Source organism: Perca flavescens, chromosome 2 (genome assembly GCF_004354835.1).
Source record: "Perca flavescens isolate YP-PL-M2 chromosome 2, PFLA_1.0, whole genome shotgun sequence".
Taxonomy (NCBI): domain Eukaryota; kingdom Metazoa; phylum Chordata; class Actinopteri; order Perciformes; family Percidae; genus Perca; species Perca flavescens.
This window is the reverse complement of record NC_041332.1, coordinates 5,493,836-5,513,217: the sequence shown is the minus strand read 5'-3', so window position 1 is coordinate 5,513,217 and position 19,382 is coordinate 5,493,836. Positions and strand designations below refer to the sequence as shown.

At 43.9% G+C, this 19,382-nt stretch overlaps 1 protein-coding gene and 10 non-coding genes across 11 annotated transcripts; 1 reads left to right on the top strand and 10 right to left on the bottom strand.

Moving 5' to 3' along the window:
• Nucleotides 1-39: 39 nt before the first annotated feature.
• Nucleotides 40-110, bottom strand: trnae-uuc (transfer RNA glutamic acid (anticodon UUC)). The gene has a single exon. It is a non-coding gene; the product is annotated as a tRNA-Glu (tRNA).
• A 1,426-nt stretch (nucleotides 111-1,536) lies between these two features.
• On the bottom strand, nucleotides 1,537-1,607 carry trnae-uuc (transfer RNA glutamic acid (anticodon UUC)). The gene has a single exon. It is a non-coding gene; the product is annotated as a tRNA-Glu (tRNA).
• Nucleotides 1,608-2,041: 434 nt separating this feature from the next.
• On the bottom strand, nucleotides 2,042-2,112 carry trnae-uuc (transfer RNA glutamic acid (anticodon UUC)). The gene has a single exon. It is a non-coding gene; the product is annotated as a tRNA-Glu (tRNA).
• A 434-nt stretch (nucleotides 2,113-2,546) lies between these two features.
• trnae-uuc (transfer RNA glutamic acid (anticodon UUC)) lies at nucleotides 2,547-2,617 on the bottom strand. The gene has a single exon. It is a non-coding gene; the product is annotated as a tRNA-Glu (tRNA).
• Nucleotides 2,618-3,043: 426 nt separating this feature from the next.
• trnae-uuc (transfer RNA glutamic acid (anticodon UUC)) lies at nucleotides 3,044-3,115 on the bottom strand. The gene has a single exon. It is a non-coding gene; the product is annotated as a tRNA-Glu (tRNA).
• Nucleotides 3,116-3,549: 434 nt separating this feature from the next.
• On the bottom strand, nucleotides 3,550-3,620 carry trnae-uuc (transfer RNA glutamic acid (anticodon UUC)). Its single transcript has one exon. It is a non-coding gene; the product is annotated as a tRNA-Glu (tRNA).
• A 434-nt stretch (nucleotides 3,621-4,054) lies between these two features.
• Nucleotides 4,055-4,126, bottom strand: trnae-uuc (transfer RNA glutamic acid (anticodon UUC)). The gene has a single exon. It is a non-coding gene; the product is annotated as a tRNA-Glu (tRNA).
• Nucleotides 4,127-4,560: 434 nt separating this feature from the next.
• trnae-uuc (transfer RNA glutamic acid (anticodon UUC)) lies at nucleotides 4,561-4,632 on the bottom strand. Its single transcript has one exon. It is a non-coding gene; the product is annotated as a tRNA-Glu (tRNA).
• A 599-nt stretch (nucleotides 4,633-5,231) lies between these two features.
• On the top strand, nucleotides 5,232-18,381 carry b3gnt2a (UDP-GlcNAc:betaGal beta-1,3-N-acetylglucosaminyltransferase 2a). Its single transcript, XM_028564698.1, has 3 exons — nucleotides 5,232-5,260; nucleotides 15,572-15,825; nucleotides 17,261-18,381. Exons 2-3 carry the CDS (start codon nucleotides 15,572-15,574, stop codon nucleotides 18,225-18,227), a joined length of 1,221 nt encoding a protein of 406 aa, XP_028420499.1. The 5' UTR covers nucleotides 5,232-5,260; the 3' UTR covers nucleotides 18,228-18,381.
• On the bottom strand, nucleotides 5,671-5,742 carry trnae-uuc (transfer RNA glutamic acid (anticodon UUC)). Its single transcript has one exon. It is a non-coding gene; the product is annotated as a tRNA-Glu (tRNA).
• trnae-uuc (transfer RNA glutamic acid (anticodon UUC)) lies at nucleotides 6,177-6,247 on the bottom strand. The gene has a single exon. It is a non-coding gene; the product is annotated as a tRNA-Glu (tRNA).
• Nucleotides 18,382-19,382: the final 1,001 nt, after the last annotated feature.

Sequence of the window (19,382 nt, the reverse complement as noted above, 5' to 3'; positions counted from 1 at the left end):
GCCTGGAGGACGACCCTCTGAGGCACCATTAGAGAATATTTCCCATACCGGGAGTTGAACCCGGCCACCTGGGTGAAAACCAGGAATCCTAACCGCTAGACCATATGGGACATATAAAATGACATACAACAGTATACTGCTTTCCTTTACTGTACTACTAGTACTCTACAACGGAGTTCTGGCTTATTGAAAGATTATTTTGTCTGTACGCCCCGTGGTGTTTCGGAAAATACTACAACAAACGATGCGTTGAACATAAACGTCTCCATGGCAGGAAACGCAACGCTACCATGGCACGGCCGAGGAACGTGCGTCACCTCGACGGGTAGTTAGATTTTTTGAGCGGTGGAAGTCGTAGGGTCAGTATCTACGGGTTACTATGTACGTACCATGGTGTTGTAACCCAGAAGCATAAGTTGGCCTTCAGCCTTTGTGGAGGTGGAGCAACATGAGTTTATCAGTCTTGCTCAATGACCCTTTTGACCAAATCACCAAATTTGTGGCCTGGAGGACGACCCTCTGAGGCACCATTAGAGAATATTTCCCATACCGGGAGTTGAACCTGGCCACCTGGGTTAAAACCAGGAATCCTAACCGCTAGACCATATGGGACATATAAAATGACATACAACAGTATACTGCTTTCCTTTACTGTACTACTAGTACTCTACAACGGAGTTCTGGCTTATTGAAAGATTATTTTGTCTGTACGCCCGTGGTGTTTCAGGAAAATACTACAACAAACGATGCGTTGAACATAAACGTCTCCATGGCAGGAAACGCAACGCTACCATGCCACGGCCGAGGAACGTGCGTCACCTCGACGTGTAGTTAGATTTTTTGAGCGGTGGAAGTCGTAGGGTCAGTATCTACGGGTTACTATGTACGTACCATGGTGTTGATTTAACCCAGAAGCATAAGTTGGCTTTCAGCCTTTGTGCAGGTGGAGCAACATGAGTTTATCAGTCTTGCTCAATGACCCTTTGACCAAATCACCAAATTTGGGCCTGGAGGAACCCTCTGAGGCCCATTAGAATATTTCCCATACCGGGAGTTGAACCCGCCACCTGGGTGAAAACCAGGAATCCCGCTAGACCATATGGGACATATAAAATGACATACAACAGTATACTGCTTTCCTTTACTGTACTACTAGTACTCTACAACAGAGTTCTGGCTTATTGAAAGATTATTTTGTCTGTACGCCCCGTGGTATTTCGGAAAATACTACAACAAACGATGCGTTGAACATAAACGTCTCCATGGCAGGAAACGCAACGCTACCAAGCCAGGGCCGAGGAACGTCGTCACACGACGGGTAGTTACATTTTTGAGCGGTGGAAGTCGTAGGGTCAGTATCTACGGGTTACTATGTACGTACCATGGTGTTGATTTAACCCAGAAGCATAAGTTGGCCTTCAGCCTTTGTGCAAGTGGAGCAACATGAGTTTATCGGTCTTGCTCAATGACCCTTTTGACCAAATCACCAAATTTGTGGCCTGGAGGACGACCCTCTGAGGCACCATTAGAGAATATTTCCCATACCGGGAGTTGAACCCAGCCACCTGGGTGAAAACCAGGAATCCTAACCGCTAGACCATATGGGACATATAAAATGACATACAACAGTATACTGCTTTCCTTTACTGTACTACTAGTACTCTACAACGGAGTTCTGGCTTATTGAAAGATTATTTTGTCTGTACGCCCCGTGGTGTTTCGGAAAATACTACAACAAACGATGCGTTGAACATAAACGTCTCCATGGCAGGAAACGCAACGCTACCAAGCCAGGGCCGAGGAACGTGCGTCACCTCGACGGGTAGTTAGATTTTTTGAGCGGTGGAAGTCGTAGGGTCAGTATCTACGGGTTACTATGTACGTACCATGGTGTTGATTTAACCCAGAAGCATAAGTTGGCCTTCAGCCTTTGTGCAGGTGGAGCAACATGAGTTTATCGGTCTTGCTCAATGACCCTTTTGACCAAATCACCAAATTTGTGGCCTGGAGGACAACCCTCTGAGGCACCGTTAGAGAATATTTCCCATACCGGGAGTTGAACCCGGCCACCTGGGTGAAAACCAGGAATCCTAACCGCTAGACCATATGGGACATATAAAATGACATACAACAGTATACTGCTTTCCTTTACTGTACTACTAGTACTCTACAACGGAGTTCTGGCTTATTGAAAGATTATTTTGTCTGTACGCCCCGTGGTGTTTCAGAAAATACTACAACAAACGATGCGTTGAACATAAACGTCTCCATGGCAGGAAACGCAACGCTACCATGCCACGGCCGAGGAACGTGCGTCACCTCGACGTGTAGTTAGATTTTTTGAGCGGTGGAAGTCGTAGGGTCAGTATCTACGGGTTACTATGTACGTACCATGGTGTTGATTTAACCCAGAAGCATAAGTTGGCCTTCAGCCTTTGTGCAAGTGGAGCAACATGAGTTTATCGGTCTTGCTCAATGACCCTTTTGACCAAATCACCAAATTTGTGGCCTGGAGGACAACCCTCTGAGGCACCATTAGAGAATATTTCCCATACCGGGAGTTGAACCCAGCCACCTGGGTGAAAACCAGGAATCCTAACCGCTAGACCATATGGGACATATAAAATGACATACAACAGTATACTGCTTTCCTTTACTGTACTACTAGTACTCTACAACGGAGTTCTGGCTTATTGAAAGATTATTTTGTCTGTACGCCCCGTGGTGTTTCGGAAAATACTACAACAAACGATGCGTTGAACATAAACGTCTCCATGGCAGGAAACGCAACGCTACCAAGCTAGGGCCGAGGAACGTGCGTCACCTCGACGTGTAGTTACATTTCTTGAGCGGTGGAAGTCGTAGGGTCAGTATCTACGGGTTACTATGTACGTACCATGGTGTTGATTTAACCCAGAAGCATAAGTTGGCCTTCAGCCTTTGGGCAGGTGGAGCAACATGAGTTTATCGGTCTTGCTCAATGACCCTTTTGACCAAATTTGTGGCCTGGAGGACAACCCTCTGAGGCACCATTAGAGAATATTTCCCATACCGGGAGTTGAACCCGGGCCACCTGGGTGAAAACCAGGAATCCTAACCGCTAGACCATATGGGACATATAAAATGACATACAACAGTATACTGCTTTCCTTTACTGTACTACTAGTACTCTACAACAGAGTTCTTGCTTATTGAAAGATTATTTTGTCTGTACGCCCCGTGGTGTTTCGGAAAATACTACAACGAACGATGCGTTGAACATAAACGTCTCCATGGCAGGAAACGCAACGCTACCATGCCACGGCCGAGGAACGTGCGTCACCTCGACGGGTAGTTAGATTTTTTGAGCGGTGGAAGTCGTAGGGTCAGTATCTACGGGTTACTATGTACGTACCATGGTGTTGATTTAACCCAGAAGCATAAGTTGGCCTTCAGCCTTTGTGCAGGTGGAGCAACATGAGTTTATCGGTCTTGCTCAATGACCCTTTTGACCAAATCACCAAATTTGTGGCCTGGAGGACGACCCTCTGAGGCACCATTAGAGAATATTTCCCATACCGGGAGTTGAACCCGGCCACCTGGGTGAAAACCAGGAATCCTAACCGCTAGACCACATGGGACATATAAAATGACATACAACAGTATACTGCTTTCCTTTACTGTACTACTAGTACTCTACAACGGAGTTCTGGCTTATTGAAAGATTATTTTGTCTGTACGCCCCGTGGTATTTCGGAAAATACTACAACAAACGATGCGTTGAACATAAACGTCTCCATGGCAGGAAACGCAACGCTACCAAGCAAGGGCCGAGGAACGTGCGTCACATCGACGTGTATTTACATTTCTTGAGCGGTGGAAGTCGTAGGGTCAGTATCTACGGGTTACTATGTACGTACCATGGTGTTGATTTAACCCAGAAGCATAAGTTGGCCTTCAGCCTTTGTGCAAGTGGAGCAACATGAGTTTATCGGTCTTGCTCAATGACCCTTTTGACCAAATCACCAAATTTGTGGCCTGGAGGACAACCCTCTGAGGCACCATTAGAGAATATTTCCCATACCGGGAGTTGAACCCGGGCCACCTGGGTGAAAACCAGGAATCCTAACCGCTAGACCATATGGGACATATAAAATGACATACAACAGTATACTGCTTTCCTTTACTGTACTACTAGTACTCTACAACAGAGTTCTGGCTTATTGAAAGATTATTTTGTCTGTACGCCCCGTGGTGTTTCGGAAAATACTACAACGAACGATGTGTTGAACATTAAAGTCTCCATGGCAGGAAACGCAACGCTACCATGCCACGGCCGAGGAACGTGCGTCACCTCGACGTGTAGTTCGATTTTTTGAGCGGTGGAAGTCATAGTTTCAGTATCTACGGGTTATTATGTACGTACCATGGTGTTGATTTAACCCAGAAGCATAAATTGGCCTTCAGCCTTTGTGCAGGTGGAGCAACATGAGTTTATTGGTCTTGCTCAATGACCCTTTTGACCAAATCACCAACTTTGTGGCCTGGAGGACAACCCTCTGAGGCACCATTACAGAATATTTCCCATACCGGGAGTTGAACCCAGGCCACCGGGGTGAAAACCAGGAATCCTAACCGCTAGACCATATGGGACTTGTAATGTGAAATGCTGTTGCCAGGCATCCTGCCTTCCTTTACTGTGCTACTAGTACTCTACCACAAAGTTCTGGCTTATTGAAAGATTATTTTGTCTTTACGGCACCTGGTGTTGCGGAAAATACTGCAACGAACGATGTGTTGAACATCTCCTGCCACGGAGACGAGTTGGGGGGAAATGCAACGCTACCAAGCCACGGCCAAGGAACGTGCGTCGCCGTGACGTGTAGTTACATTTTTTGGAGAATGCAAGTTGTAGGGTCAGTATCTACGGGTTCCTACGTATGTACTATGGTGTTGATTTAACCCAGAAGCATAAATTGGCCTTTGCCTGTCTAACTGCGTGTCAATCATTGCACACGCATTCATTCTCTCTTGTGGGGGGAGGGTCTTGGGAGACCATTTTGGGTTTTAGCGGAAAGGGGAAGTTGTTGAATCTTTTGGCTAAGTCCTTGATCTTCACCATCCTACCTACCGGACCTTTAACGTGTCTTTGTGTTAAACTGTCAGATGGCTCCAGAAACAGCACCCTGGTTCTTGATGGAGGCGTCCTTCTCCAGCCTGCAGCTGCAACACGTCCGGCCCGGAGCGCTCTGAACCGACGTCATCTCCACACCAGGCACAGGTAACAACAAGGCGTCCTGATTAGGGTTGCAAAGGGGCGGAAATTCTCCAATAAATTTCCGGAAACTTTCCTTGGAAAGTTTAGCTGGGGAATTTTGGAAACATTACACTTTGGAAACTTTCATGGGAATTAAAGGGAATAAACTGGTTATATTTAAATCAGGTTGTTTTAACCAAGATTATGCTGCAATATGTTAAAGTACATTTAAAGGTTCAATATGTAACATTTCTGCTTTAAAATGTCTAAAAATTACCATACCTATGTTATATATTTTTATGAGTTGTGTTCTTATCCCAAGTGAAGGAGTTCAAGTACCTTGGAGTTTATCAGTCTTGCTCAATGACCCTTTCGACCAAATCACAAACTTCATGGCCTGGAGGACGACCCTCTGTGGCACCATTAGAGAATTTTTCCCATACCGGGAGTTGAACCCGGGCCACCTGGGTGAAAACCAGGAATCCTAACCGCTAGACCATATGGGACATATAAAATGACATACAACAGTATACTGCTTTCCTTTACTGTACTACTAGTACTCTACAACGGAGTTCTTGCTTATTGAAAGATTATTTTGTCTGTACGCCCCGTGGTGTTTCGGAAAATACTACAACGAACGATGCGTTGAACATAAACGTCTCCATGGCAGGAAACGCAACGCTACCATGCCACGGCCGAGGAACGTGCGTCACCTCGACGTGTAGTTAGATTTTTTGAGCGGTGGAAGTCGTAGGGTCAGTATTTACGGGTTACTATGTACGTACCATGGTGTTGATTTAACCCAGAAGCATAAGTTGGCCTTCAGCCTTTGTGCAAGTGGAGCAACATGAGCTTATCGGTCTTGCTCAATGACCCTTTTGACCAAATCACCAAATTTGTGGCCTGGAGGACAACCCTCTGAGGCACCATTAGAGAATATTTCCCATACCGGGAGTTGAACCCAGCCACCTGGGTGAAAACCAGGAATCCTAACCGCTAGACCATATGGGACATATAAAATGACATACAACAGTATACTGCTTTCCTTTACTGTACTACTAGTACTCTACAACGGAGTTCTGGCTTATTGAAAGATTATTTTGTCTGTACGCCCCGTGGTGTTTCGGAAAATACTACAACAAACGATGCGTTGAACATAAACGTCTCCATGGCAGGAAACGCATCGCTACCAAGCTAGGGCCGAGGAACGTGCGTCACCTCGACGTGTAGTTACATTTCTTGAGCGGTGGAAGTCGTAGGGTCAGTATCTACGGGTTACTATGTACGTACCATGGTGTTGATTTAACCCAGAAGCATAAGTTGGCCTTCAGCCTTTGGGCAGGTGGAGCAACATGAGTTTATTGGTCTTGAAGGAGTTCAAGTACCTTGGGGTTTTGTTCGCGAGTGAGGGGACAATGGAGCGGGAGATTGGTCGGAGAATCGGCGCAGCGGGTGCGGTATTGCATTCAATCTATCGCACCGTTGTGACGAAAAGAGAGCTGAGCCAGAAGGCAAAGCTCTCGATCTACCGGTCAGTTTTCGTTCCTACCCTCACCTATGGTCATGAAGGCTGGGTCATGACCGAAAGAACGAGATCCAGGGTACAAGCGGCCGAAATGGGTTTCCTCAGGAGGGTGGCTGGTGTCTCCCTTAGAGATAGGGTGAGAAGCTCAGTCATCCGTGAGGAGCTCGGAGTAGAGCCGCTGCTCCTTTGCGTCGAAAGGAGCCAGTTGAGGTGGTTCGGGCATCTGGTAAGGATGCCCCCTGGGCGCCTCCCTAGGGAGGTGTTCCAGGCACGTCCAGCTGGGAGGAGGCCTCGGGGAAGACCCAGGACTAGGTGGAGGGATTATATCTCCAACCTGGCCTGGGAACGCCTCGGGATCCCCCAGTCGGAGCTGGTTAATGTTGCTCGGGAAAGGGAAGTTTAGGGTCCCCTGCTGGAGCTGCTCCCGCCGCGACCCGACACCGGATAAGCGGACGAAGATGGATGGATGGATGGATGGATGGATGGATGGATGGTGTTCTTACACCACACCCGTCGCTATGGGCGGGCCATAGGGGGCCGGGCCCGCCCCCAAAAATGCTTGTGCCCCCCCCACTTGAGGCACAGATCTCTTAAAAAATACAGTAATTTTATATTATCATAGTTGCTAATTTTGTGTTGCATTAATGTTGCATTCTTTATCATTAAAACATTAATATATAAAGAGACAATGGTGTGATTTTGTTTGATTGATGGGAATCTACACTGCAACAGCCTATCACGGCCTTACTAAAAAGAACGTTAGGTTACGTACGTGACGTTGCCTACGTCAGTGTAGCCGCTCAACAGCGAATTTTTAAAAACTGGATGAGTTTTCGCTTACTCGCTTCAGATCATAGACAGTATATAAGAAGATGGATATCCGTAAGTGGTTGAAAAGCCCACCAACAGTCTCCTCTGCCACAATTGAAACGACACCGACGCCTGATGTTGGAGAAGGAGACCCTGGACGACAGTCTGAGCCTGATGCTAGCTCCGTGGAGCCCGACCCTGGGCCTGGCAGGTCAAGTGCAACCGCGACTGGGGCAGCATTTGGGCCACAACAACTGCCTGTTGAATCAGTGGGTGTGAGTGACCTCGGCACAGACAAACCCAAACAGGTTGTGTTGACGAAATATCCAGTTAAAATGTTTGGTTCAAAAAAGCGATAATTTTCCTCTAGCTGGTATTTGAACAGGGCCTGGCTTGAGTACTCGGTGGAAAAGGACTCCGCATTTTGTTATGCCTGCAGGAAATTCAAATCTGCATCATCGGACGCGACCTTCTCCATTAAGGGATTCAATGATTGGAAACATGCAATCGAAACAGGCAAGGGCTTAAATAAGCATGCAGCTTCAAAAGAACATTTAGCATGTGAAGCAATGTGGAGAGATTCAGAAAAACGTAGAGAGACAGGAAAAGAGATTTCCACTCTCTTAAATTCAGAGCAACTGGCTCGCAACATATACTACATGTCAGCCGTAATTGATATGCTGGAGTTTTTAGTGGTGAATCAGTTGCCGTTGCGTGGAGATAATTCTGGTTTTGCCAGTGTGCTAGATGATAATAGCTCCATGGGGCTGTTTTTGTCTCTCTTTGAGTACACCATGCGCAAAGATCCCGAACTGACAAGGATTACAAAAACAATCCCACAGAATGCACGCTATACCAGCCCACAGATACAAAAAGAGATTATCGAAATGATGAGCAAACTCGTGACAGAAGAGATAGTGAAGTCGGCGATAGCTGGTATTCAATTAAAGTGGATGGCACACGGGATCCTTTAGGCCAAGAAAATATATCTGTAGTTGTGCGTTTTGTTGACGAAAACTATGGTGTGTGTGAGCGCCTCTTGGTAATGGCCACATCTGAGAAAGGTGATGCAGAGGCTCTGACAGGTGTCATCATTGATGAGCTCACCAGCGCCGGACTCAGCACGGACAAAATCCTGAGTCAGGTTTATGATGGCGCATCACTCATGTCTGGCAGGCATGGTGGTGTGCAGAAATTGCTCCAAAACAAGCTGGATCGTAACATACCATATACTCACTGCTTTAATCACCAACTTCATCTCGTTGTGATTCATGCGATGTCCAGCGAAGCAGCTGTCGATGATTTTTTTGGTGTATGCAACATGCTGTACAACTTCATCAGGAAGCCAACCGTGGCTATTCTGTACAAAGGCGATACCCTGAAACGTCTCTTGGACCAGAGATGGACTGGCCACTTGGCAATGGTCAAAGTTGTGGTGAAGAGTTTTCAGGACATATCCACATTACTGACCGAGGTGGAAAACACACGAGGCCTTGGAGCGGAGGTGCGCGTTGAGGCTACGGGGCTGCTTCGTGCCATTACGCAGCGCAGTTTTCTTTTAATTGGGCACCTTGTTATGAAACTGTTGTCACTTTTTGAGCCGCCTAACAGACTACTACAGGCCGAAGATATGGACTTGTTCACTGCGGTGACACTTGTGAACAGCGCTTCTGACTGCGTGGAGACACTGCGCACAGAAAACGAGTTTTCTGCACTGTGGGATCTCTGCGCTCCTCCAGCATCGGCCACCAAGGCTGTGCCGGTGACCGACCCTGGTCCAAGCAAGAGAAGACGCACAATTAACAAGAACCTTCGCGGATTTGCAGTTGAAGAAAACAGTTGGTCAGCCACAAAGTGACATAGACGAAAAGACTGAGTTCATGAGATTGTTTTACAATGTTATCGATGCTGTGCAAGGAGAGATGAATGCGCGTTTTGGAGAGCGCAGTAGCGAGCTCATTGGCGCACTGGCTGCTTTGAACCCAGAGGCCGAGGATAATTTCCTGGACCCATCAAAGGTAACCCCTCTCCTGGTATAAGCTGGAACTGAAGTGGTTGAATCTGAATATACTGTGGCTCGTGAGTTCCTGGTGAAGAAAATGACTGACACCCCGGTTCCCCCCGAAGATGGAAAATGGACAATAGCTAACATCCTCAGCACATTCAACTGTGCACTCCAGGCTATGCCGACTGTTCTCACAGCCTACACCCTTGCCCTAACTTTAGGAGCTTCCACAGCAATGTGTGAAAACTCATTTTCCACGCTCAAAAGCGTCTTCTCAGACCATCGGCGCAGTATGCTGCACAAACGCAAGGCCCAGCTGATTCAGCTTGCTTTTGAAAAGGACCTCACTCATAAGTTTAACTCCGAGTGGAAGGACACTTTGATGAGGAGGTTCTGCTCGGAGAAATGCCGCTTCCCGCTGTACTGACAGGAGGAACTGGAGAGAGTACCGGTAGGTTCAAAGTGTGTGTGTGTGTGTGTGTGTGTGTGTGTGTGTGTACGTGCGTGTCTCATGGCAATGCATATCTCTCTGTTGACTGCTTTAAAATGCAATGTTTGAGAGATGCTACTGGTGTTACATCTAATATGTTGTATAATCAAGTGTTTTATGGATATTCATAAAATTGCTTCTATGTAATGTGGTGTAGGCTATAGGCTATCTGGTCATATTGCTGTTGGTTATGTTTAACGTGATGATTACGTGCTGTGCGAATAGAGTATACGATTATTTTAAGTATACGTACTGTAGGCTAATAATAAGTGTGCCCTCCCATGCATTTCATATGCCCCCCTTAAGACTGAGGTCTGGCGACGGGTCTGTCTTACACTATCCCAAATGTTTCCACCAAATGTCAAACCCAGAGAAATCTGTTATTTTATTTTCAGACACGGCACATTTCCTTTAGTCGCCCGTCAGTGGCGTCATATAACCTTTCACCCTCCAGTTACTCTAACTTCCGTCAGAACACTGGCACCAAGATGATACGTTCAGGAGTAATTGTAAATCATACTATGTCACAGAAAAAAAAAAATACTTGTAACCGCAATACTGCTTTTTTTTGCCATACAGCATCATTTTGTGATTAATTACATCCCACTTTTTATCACAGTAATACAACAGAGACCTTATCTATTTTGAAAGTTCAATATCGATACCAGCTTGACGTTACTACAATGTGCTAGCTAACATTGATGCTAAAGCTTTGTGGGTAACATTATGAAGTTACAACATCGTTCAACAAGCTAATACAGTTATTTTTAGTATGACTGTTTCGACCACAGCTAACAGGACTGAGCTAACCCACGAATAACTTCACTAGTAACGTTAACGTTAGCTGTATAGATAGACGATTAATCTAATGCTAATTTATCCAAAGTAGCACACCCCGGTCTGTCTGCCTCACTCCCCCGGCGCAGAGAGACTCAGTCGGGATGACAGCTGACAACAGCCCCGGGACATATAGCTAGCTAGTTACCGTTAGCCCCCAGTCAGCTATCAGCCAGCTACTTTCATTACAGCATCCCCCGGGCCAGAACTTATCTCCAGTGCCTGGCACTTACGACGCTAACAGCAGTTTAATTAAACGTCGGGAAAATATTATCAGACCCAGCACCGAGTCACAACAGCGGCCATCCATAGAGGTAGCTAGCTACATCTCTAGCTACATCTCTCAAATAAAAATCTAATCAAGAAAAACGTAATTATGTTGGGGAAACTGCAGCTATTTTATTACAATAACATGAATAAACGTAACGTCAATACACTTGAATGGGTAAACTCGTCCGTGAACTGATGCATTCTAACCGGCAGCGAAGGTGTTTAACACTAAAAACTCCCATAATTCCACGCAACTTCCCAATGTCATCAAAAATCCAGTTTTACCGTCCATTGTTTTGGTTGGGAGACCCCTAGCGGCAGAAAGTTACATATTGTACGTTTAAGTTCCCTGTTATAGACAAAAAATATTATAACAAGCAATATTACAAATATTCAGTTTATTCCCATTAATTCCCGTTTGTTCCCGTTAATTCCCATTAATTCTCATGGAAAGTTTCCAACTTTAAAAATTCCTGGAATTTTGCAACCCTAGACCTGATAGACATGTATTCCTAAATACTACAAGAGACAAATAAATGTATATCAGTGAGGGACTAAATATTCCATGAGTTCATATTACTTAGTCATTTCGGTCCAAATTTGTAATGCTTTTTAATGCTGAATGACATATTTCCAAGAAACGTATGAGCACATTTCTGGCAAACACAAGATTTAAATTGGAGCTTTTGTACGATTCTTTCTGGAGATCTATTGATTATTTCATTGATTCTTCATTTTAGATCAACAACTGTTAGTTTAAAAGATTTTCAGGAGTTTTCTGGAGGTGGCAAGTCGAGCTGGACGCTTCCTGACTTGCATAGATTTGATTTTATGCAAATGAGGAGCGGGCAACTCAAGTTTTTGTGGCCTATAACTGACTCCCGTTCCTGTGCCACGGTAAAAAGAAGCCAAGCTGTATCTTGGGGGGGAAATGGAAACACGGTTACCACGGTTTACCTCAACCAAAACAAATCCCAGCAGTCACTCAACACTGTAAAGTTTCTACATGTACAGTACAGGCCAGAAGTTTGGACACACCTTCTCATTCAATGCGTTTCCTTTTTGATTTTCATGACTATTTACATTGTAGATTCTCACTGAAGGCATCCAAACTATGACTGAACACATATGGAATTATGTACTTAACAAAAAAGTGTGAAATAACTAAACATTATTATATTTATTATTATTATATATTATATTTTAGATTCTTAAAAGTAGCCACCCTTTGCTTTTTTTATTAATAAGGTGAAAAACTTCCACTAATTAACCCTGAAAAAGCACACCTGTGAAGTGAGAATCTACAATGTAAATAGTCATGAAAATAAAGAAACACATTGAATAAGAAGGTGTGTCCAAACTTTTGGCCTGTACTGTATTTAACCCTCCAGTTTCCCTTTCCATATCAGAAAATTTGGGTTTCTTTCAACTACAAAAATAAAATAATTACGTGGATGGTTCCGTAAAATAAATGATCAGTTCACTACTTTCATTAAATTTGGGTGTTTTATTCAATTTTATAGCATTTTGAAAAAATGAATCATACAAGAACATTGAAATAAATGGTCAAAATATCTTAAAAAAATATATATTTAAAAAAAGTGGGAAAAAAAGAACAAAAACGTAGAGAAAGCGCAAAAAAACCCACAACAAAAACATCGGAAAAAGTGACAAAAAACTTGGAAAAAAGGGACAAAACCCTCACAAAAGTGAGAAAAATTGTCGACCAATTTTAGTTTTAAATTTTGACCCACGAAAACGAAAAATTGCATGTCGACGAGAAGACAACACTAGGGTTAAGAAGGGTAAGATTTGCCGGTCTACATATCCCTGCCTCTGCTGAATTATTTTTATCCCAAAAAAAGGGTACTCCCCCCTCTCAAAGGGATGAATGCTACTTCACCAATAGACCTTATATTATATTCCTAAAATAGAAGTATTTTAAACTAAGTAAAGCGCTGTAACCTGAACAGTCTATAGTGCGGTAGAACAATACAATCTGTGCAGTAGTTGCTTGTTGTATTTAGCCGCTACAGAGCTCCAGGACACCGGCTACCAGCGGTAGTTGTTTAGCCGCCAATAGGTGACTGTGAGCCGGCTACAGGCACCGCCAGATGACGGTCCCTTTCAGGGGCCGTGGATGGTAGTGGAGTTTAGCCAGAAAAAGTGAGCAGCATGCGGAGATGACAGTTAAGTTTAGGCACTAAAACGACTAATTTAGTTTAGGAAAAAGATCGTAGTTTGGATTACAACACTGTACAAGCGTTTCCTGGGTGAAAGTATTTAGATTTCGCGGCGAAGTGAACTGAAAGCGCTGCGTTTTATGTTGACACCACGTTATTTCATTCTGAGATTATTTTCAATTGAATATTGAAGTTCATACAGTAAGTAAGTGTTTTGGCATGGCCGGCCGAGTGGCTTTATTTAATATGGTATTGGAAGGGGGATTTAATTTGGCTTTCTTCACAAATCACACCCTGTATTTAAGTAACTGAAAAACTTAGTTTTGCTTTATTATCAACCTCCTGTTGAAGAAAAACCAAGGTTGTTTTTCTGTGTGTGTGTGTGTGTGTGTGTGTGTGTATTTGTGTATTTGTGTATTTGTGTGCGCAATCAGCACACGATGACAAAGACTGCTGCCAGGAAACTGGCGTCATGCGCACGGCTAAATTGGAAACGTGTGATTCCCGTCTGACGGAGGAGGAGGGAGTAAGGAGGGGATGCAGAGGAAAAAGAGTTTCAGTCATGAGCCCGTTCTTGCAGGATTAGAGATAGAAATGTGGCCTTGTGTGCTGCCGGTCTGAGCTCTGGGGGTGGGGGGGAATCAAGTTCCCGTTGAACTGCTGCTGTACCAGATTCTTCCGTTCTCATTCTGGCTAAAAGCTTCAGGGTTGATGTTTCCAAATGTCCCTTTATATCCCGGCTTCGTTGTAAGTCCTAACTCTGGAGATTTGAGCTTGAGTTTCTTGTTGATTTTCAGTGATTTTCTGCAACTATTATTTTTATTTTTTACGCTCCTGACGGATGGAACTGGATCGGAACAACTCGTTTCCATTGGGACGTTCAAGAGGATGCTTGAAAATGTGTTACATAGGGACTGCCCTCTTATTCGCCTACATCACTGATTCTCATTTGTTGTTATTGTTTACATGTACATTTCGTGATTGTTCCTTCATTCATTTTTCACATATTGTAATTTGGGTATTGTTTTATGATCAAATTATTTATTTGTACTGTAATTGGGATTGGGTTTTTTTATTTCTTTTTATATGTGCGCTAATGATGGCCTCATTGGAAAAGAGAGCTTTCTCTCAATGGCCCTTCTTGAAAAAACAAAGGTTATACAGTATATATTTTTGAGTTAATCTGTTTATTATTTCCTGGATGAGTTGTTTGGTCTCTAAAGTGTCAAAAAATTGTGAAAAATGTGGATCAGTGTTTCCCAAAAAGCCCAAGACGACGTCCTCAAATGTCTTGTTTTGTCCACAACTCAAAGATATTCAGCTTACTGTCACAGCGGAGCGAAGACACCAGGGATGCACCGAATCCAGATTTTTGGGGTTCGGCCGAATACCGAATCCACTGGTTAAGATTCTGCCGAATCCGACACCAAATACCGAATCCTAACACCTGAAGTTGCTGCATTCAGGCTGCTGTCTGTAGATTCCTTCATGCACAACTCGTATTCTTTCGAATGTTTCTTATCAAATGTTGTAACAGCGGTCATGTTGTGTATAGTTTAGGGTCCTCGCCACCACCAGACAAATTGCCATTGCAAATTGAACACGTAGCTGAACTTGAATGGCCTTCTTTTGACTGAAAGTCCTGCCAAACAACAACTTTTTCTGCTCACCAGTTCCACGTCCACTTTCTCCCAGCCTACTGCATTGAACGCTCCACCTACGTAAACACCTTCCTGTAATCAACGGCGCCGTCATTACGGTGACCAGCGTAGTGCGTGTAGTGCAAGCGTAGGGTTTGGTTCACTGGGAAAAAATTCTAAGGTTTGGGCAGAAACCAAACCCCCGTCAAAAAGCCCAATATTCGTCCGAATCCGAAGCCAAATCCTGGATTTGGTGCATCCCTAGAAGAAACTAGAACAATATTCACATTTATGAAGCTGGAATCAGAGAATACTTTACTCAATCCGATTAACGATTTTCAACTTTAACTTGACAACTTTTTATTTATTTATTTGACAGGGACAATGCACAGCTCCTTAGCAGTACCAGAGTTATCTATAAGCTAATTTTCATATGTAGTCCTTGGGCAGAAAACAGAAGGGAAACCTAACAGTATTAAAAGTATTAAAAATGCTAACACAACACTGAAGGACAAACAAACTGATCCATTCATCTTTGCAGCTCTAATTTTCTGTATCTGTTGTCTGTTGTGTAGATGCAGAGGGGAGGCAACATGCCTGTGGCCCGCAGGAAAGTGAGGGTGCTCTGCGCGACGATGATGCTCAACGTCGTCATCTTCTTCCTAGTGGGCGTGTCCTGGAACCTCGGGCAGGACAAAAGCGACCGCCCGAAGGTTCGAATCCCGTCCAAGAGGTTTTGGCGACAACCGGTGCCAAGCAAATATTTCTGGAACAAGGAGCAGCAGCGCCTGGACTTGATCTACAACCCCATCATCAACTCTCTGCCAAGGTTGTTATAGCTTTGGATTTCAATCAGTTTTTATTTTATTTTATTTTTGGTTTTATGATTTCAGTTTTAGTTAGTTTTGAGAGTGTGTTTGCTAGTTTTTGTTTAGTTTCTGTTTTTCAGAAAAGTTTAGTTTTAGAGTTTATATATTTAGTTTAAAGTGTAACTACCGTCTCTTTTTTCGCTCTATTTTCCTGTCTTTGTGACAATCTTTACAAGTGGTCCAGTATTCAGCGTGATCGCTGTAACCGGCACAATGTAACCCAATGGGGGCAAATGTGCATCGTCAATTTGGTCTACTAAAAGTTCTGTTTTTGCCGCTGACAGGCTCAGATTAATATTCTAAGTGTCTGACAACATTATGAAAGGATCCCTACAGAGATAGACCTTTAAAACCTCTTTGAGACCTTCGCTAAACCCACCAGACTCCATTTATAAAAGCAATACTTTTAGCGTGTATAGAGCCAACATATTTTCACATGTAAATCAGTAAACTATGTGTTAATTTCAACCAAAGCTAGACTTGCGATGGTTGGAAAAGTGGAAAGACGACCCAGAGACTGTTGTTCGCATCAGTCACTTAGACACAAAAACATAGGAAAGGGTCCAGGCGAAAAAGATTAAGACTTATAAAACTAACTTTCTAACTAAATATACAAACAGAATGCATAGTTGGAGAATGGCCAGCATGTTTAATGTTTAATCTTTACTCTATGTTAGTGTCCGACTAGAAGCAAATGCCGCACATCTCCTGGAATGTCAATGTCAAGTTCGTTCACTTTCTGTAAAAAACTAAAATAATGATGAAATAATTTGTGTTTATTTTATTAGTTTTTTAAACTGGCACTATAGTTTCAGTTTAGTTTTAGTTTTTCTCAAAGGTTTTAATTTTTATTTAGTTTCAGTTGACTAAAAATCAGAGCTGCAAAGATTGATCAATTTGTTGTCAACTATTAAATTAACTTTTAAAAAGATTAATCGGTAAAGATTTTCTCATTCTAGCTTGTTTAATGTGAATATTTTCTAGTTTCTTCACTCCTTTAATACATATTTTCATTCCATTTTTACAGGAAAATTTTAAAAGCAACAATTAAGTTACAATGAAACGGGCCTGGCTCAGTTTAAAAACTGGTTTACAGCAGGTTCCTGTTCTGCAGCAACATAGAACATCGAACACAACTTCGACACATCCACACAAAACATAATTTATATTTATATATTTATATTTAAGTTGGGGATAAAACAAGACATTTGTCGACGTCATTTTGGGCTTTTTGGGAAACGATCCACATTTTTCACCAGTTTCTGACATTTTAGAGACCAAACAACTAATCCATTCATCCAGAAAAGAATTGTTAGTTGAAGCCCTACTAAACATATTTTTCACTGATTAGTTTGGTTTTATTTGACTGTAATAACCCTGCCCTGTGCTCTCCAGTGACTCTCTCATCGAGCTGCCTGATTGGCTGAACGACACGGGGCCAGTCAACCCCTGCGAACCGGACTACAGAGTCGCCACGCAGATCTCGGACTACAACACCCTGCCGCACCGCTTCCAGGATTTCCTCCTGCACATGCGCTGCAGGACGTACCCCATGCTGATAAACCAGCCGCATGTTTGCGACCAGAAACCCTTCCTGCTGCTCGTGGTCAAGTCACTGATCCCGCACTTCGACCGGCGGCAAGCAATCCGTGAAACATGGGGCCGCGCGGGCACCGTAGCCAACCGCACGGTGGCGACGGTGTTCTTGCTGGGCAACGCGTTGCCCGTGGACCACTTCCCCGACCTGCTGGGGATGCTGGGCCATGAGGCAAAGCTGCACAAAGACCTCCTCCTGTGGGACTACAGGGACACCTTCTTCAACCTCACCCTGAAGGACGTCCTGTTCCTGGAGTGGTTCAGCCAAAGCTGTCCCCACGCTCGGTACGTCCTCAAGGGAGACGACGATGTCTTCGTCAACACCTTCCGAATTATTGAACTCCTGGAAGGCCTGTCCGACATCAAGGCCAAGGATCTGTTCATAGGTGACGTTATTAAGGACGCCGGTCCGCAACGAGATCGGAAACTGAAGTACTTTGTCCCAGAGAGTGTATTCACGGGGCATTACCCGGTGTACGCAGGAGGCGGAGGGTATCTGTACTCTGGGGAGTTGGCGCTACGCCTTCACAACGTTTCTCGGCAGGTAGCGTTGTATCCCATTGACGATGTCTACACAGGGATGTGTTTGAAAAAGCTGGGCCTGGTTCCGGAGAATCACAGCGGCTTTAAGACGTTTGACATCGAGGAGAAGTACAGGAACAACCCGTGCGTCTACAGGGACCTGATGCTGGTTCACAGCCGCACGCCACAGGACGTGTTGAAGATCTGGCCGTGGATTACCCATCCGGAGCTGGACTGCCAGTGAACACATTCGTCTTTGTTTGCACTGTTGACTTTGATTGGGAGGGTGATTCAGAATAGAGACAGTGAAAATGGAAATGAGGTATGTGTAAGTGCTTCTTAAAGGTACATACCGACTTATTGGGACTTTGTCTTATTCACCGTGTCCCCTAAAGTTAGATAAGTCCATACATACTCTTCTCATCTAACTCTGTCTGACGCACCCACCACTAGCTTAGCTTAGCACAGATCCGGGAGGTAACCGGCTCCATATGGCCTAGCTTAGCACAGATCCTGGAGGTAACCGGCTCCATCTAGCCTACTGCTACAAATAAGTGACAAAACAACGCCAACATTTTCCTGTTTAATGTTGTGATTTGTATAGTCACAGCGTGTACAAATAACAAGGTCACATGACACACAGCCATCTTTAACCATATATATATACTGGGGACTATATTCTCAGAAGGCGAAGCACGGCTACTTCTGCTACTTGGGCTTTACTATTGGTGAAGTCCCAATAAGTCGGCGTGTTGCTTTTAAGTGGAGATTTCTGGCTCAGAGTCTGAGAACAAAACCTTTCAAGATATGGATTGTAAAAAAATAAAATGTAAATAAAAATAACAGAACAGTTGATTACTTATGTTTAAATATGCAAATGACGCATTATCTAATGCTAACTTTTGGTACATTTTGAAGAAATCTGCAGACACAAACAGAAAACCAAAGACTACTGCATTCTTTGATTTTATAAAATCAGAATGCAGTAGTCTTTGGTGCTCAAAATAACACTGGGAGAGGACACCCACACCCCACACTTTGATATGCCCCCCCAAAAGGCCCAGTATACCAACTACAATACATTAGACTACACCACTGGGTTAGTGTGTTGGTTGGTTAGTGTGTTTATGTGTGTAACCTGGTTACCATTGTTTTATCTTACACCATGAGCCCAGTCCACCTAGAGGCTTAATATTATTCACGTGTAAGGTAATTCACTTCATATAGTATAGCAATAGGCTACATAAGTCAAATCTCAACTCTTGCAAAAAATAGGCTTAATCCGATTTGGAATGGCAATGCTTGAAAGTTCTGTTTTCTTCGATTTGTGGTAACGTGGAGAACTTTGGTTATACCAGCTGTAATCCTCTAGATACAAAGGTCATCTTGGACTTAAATT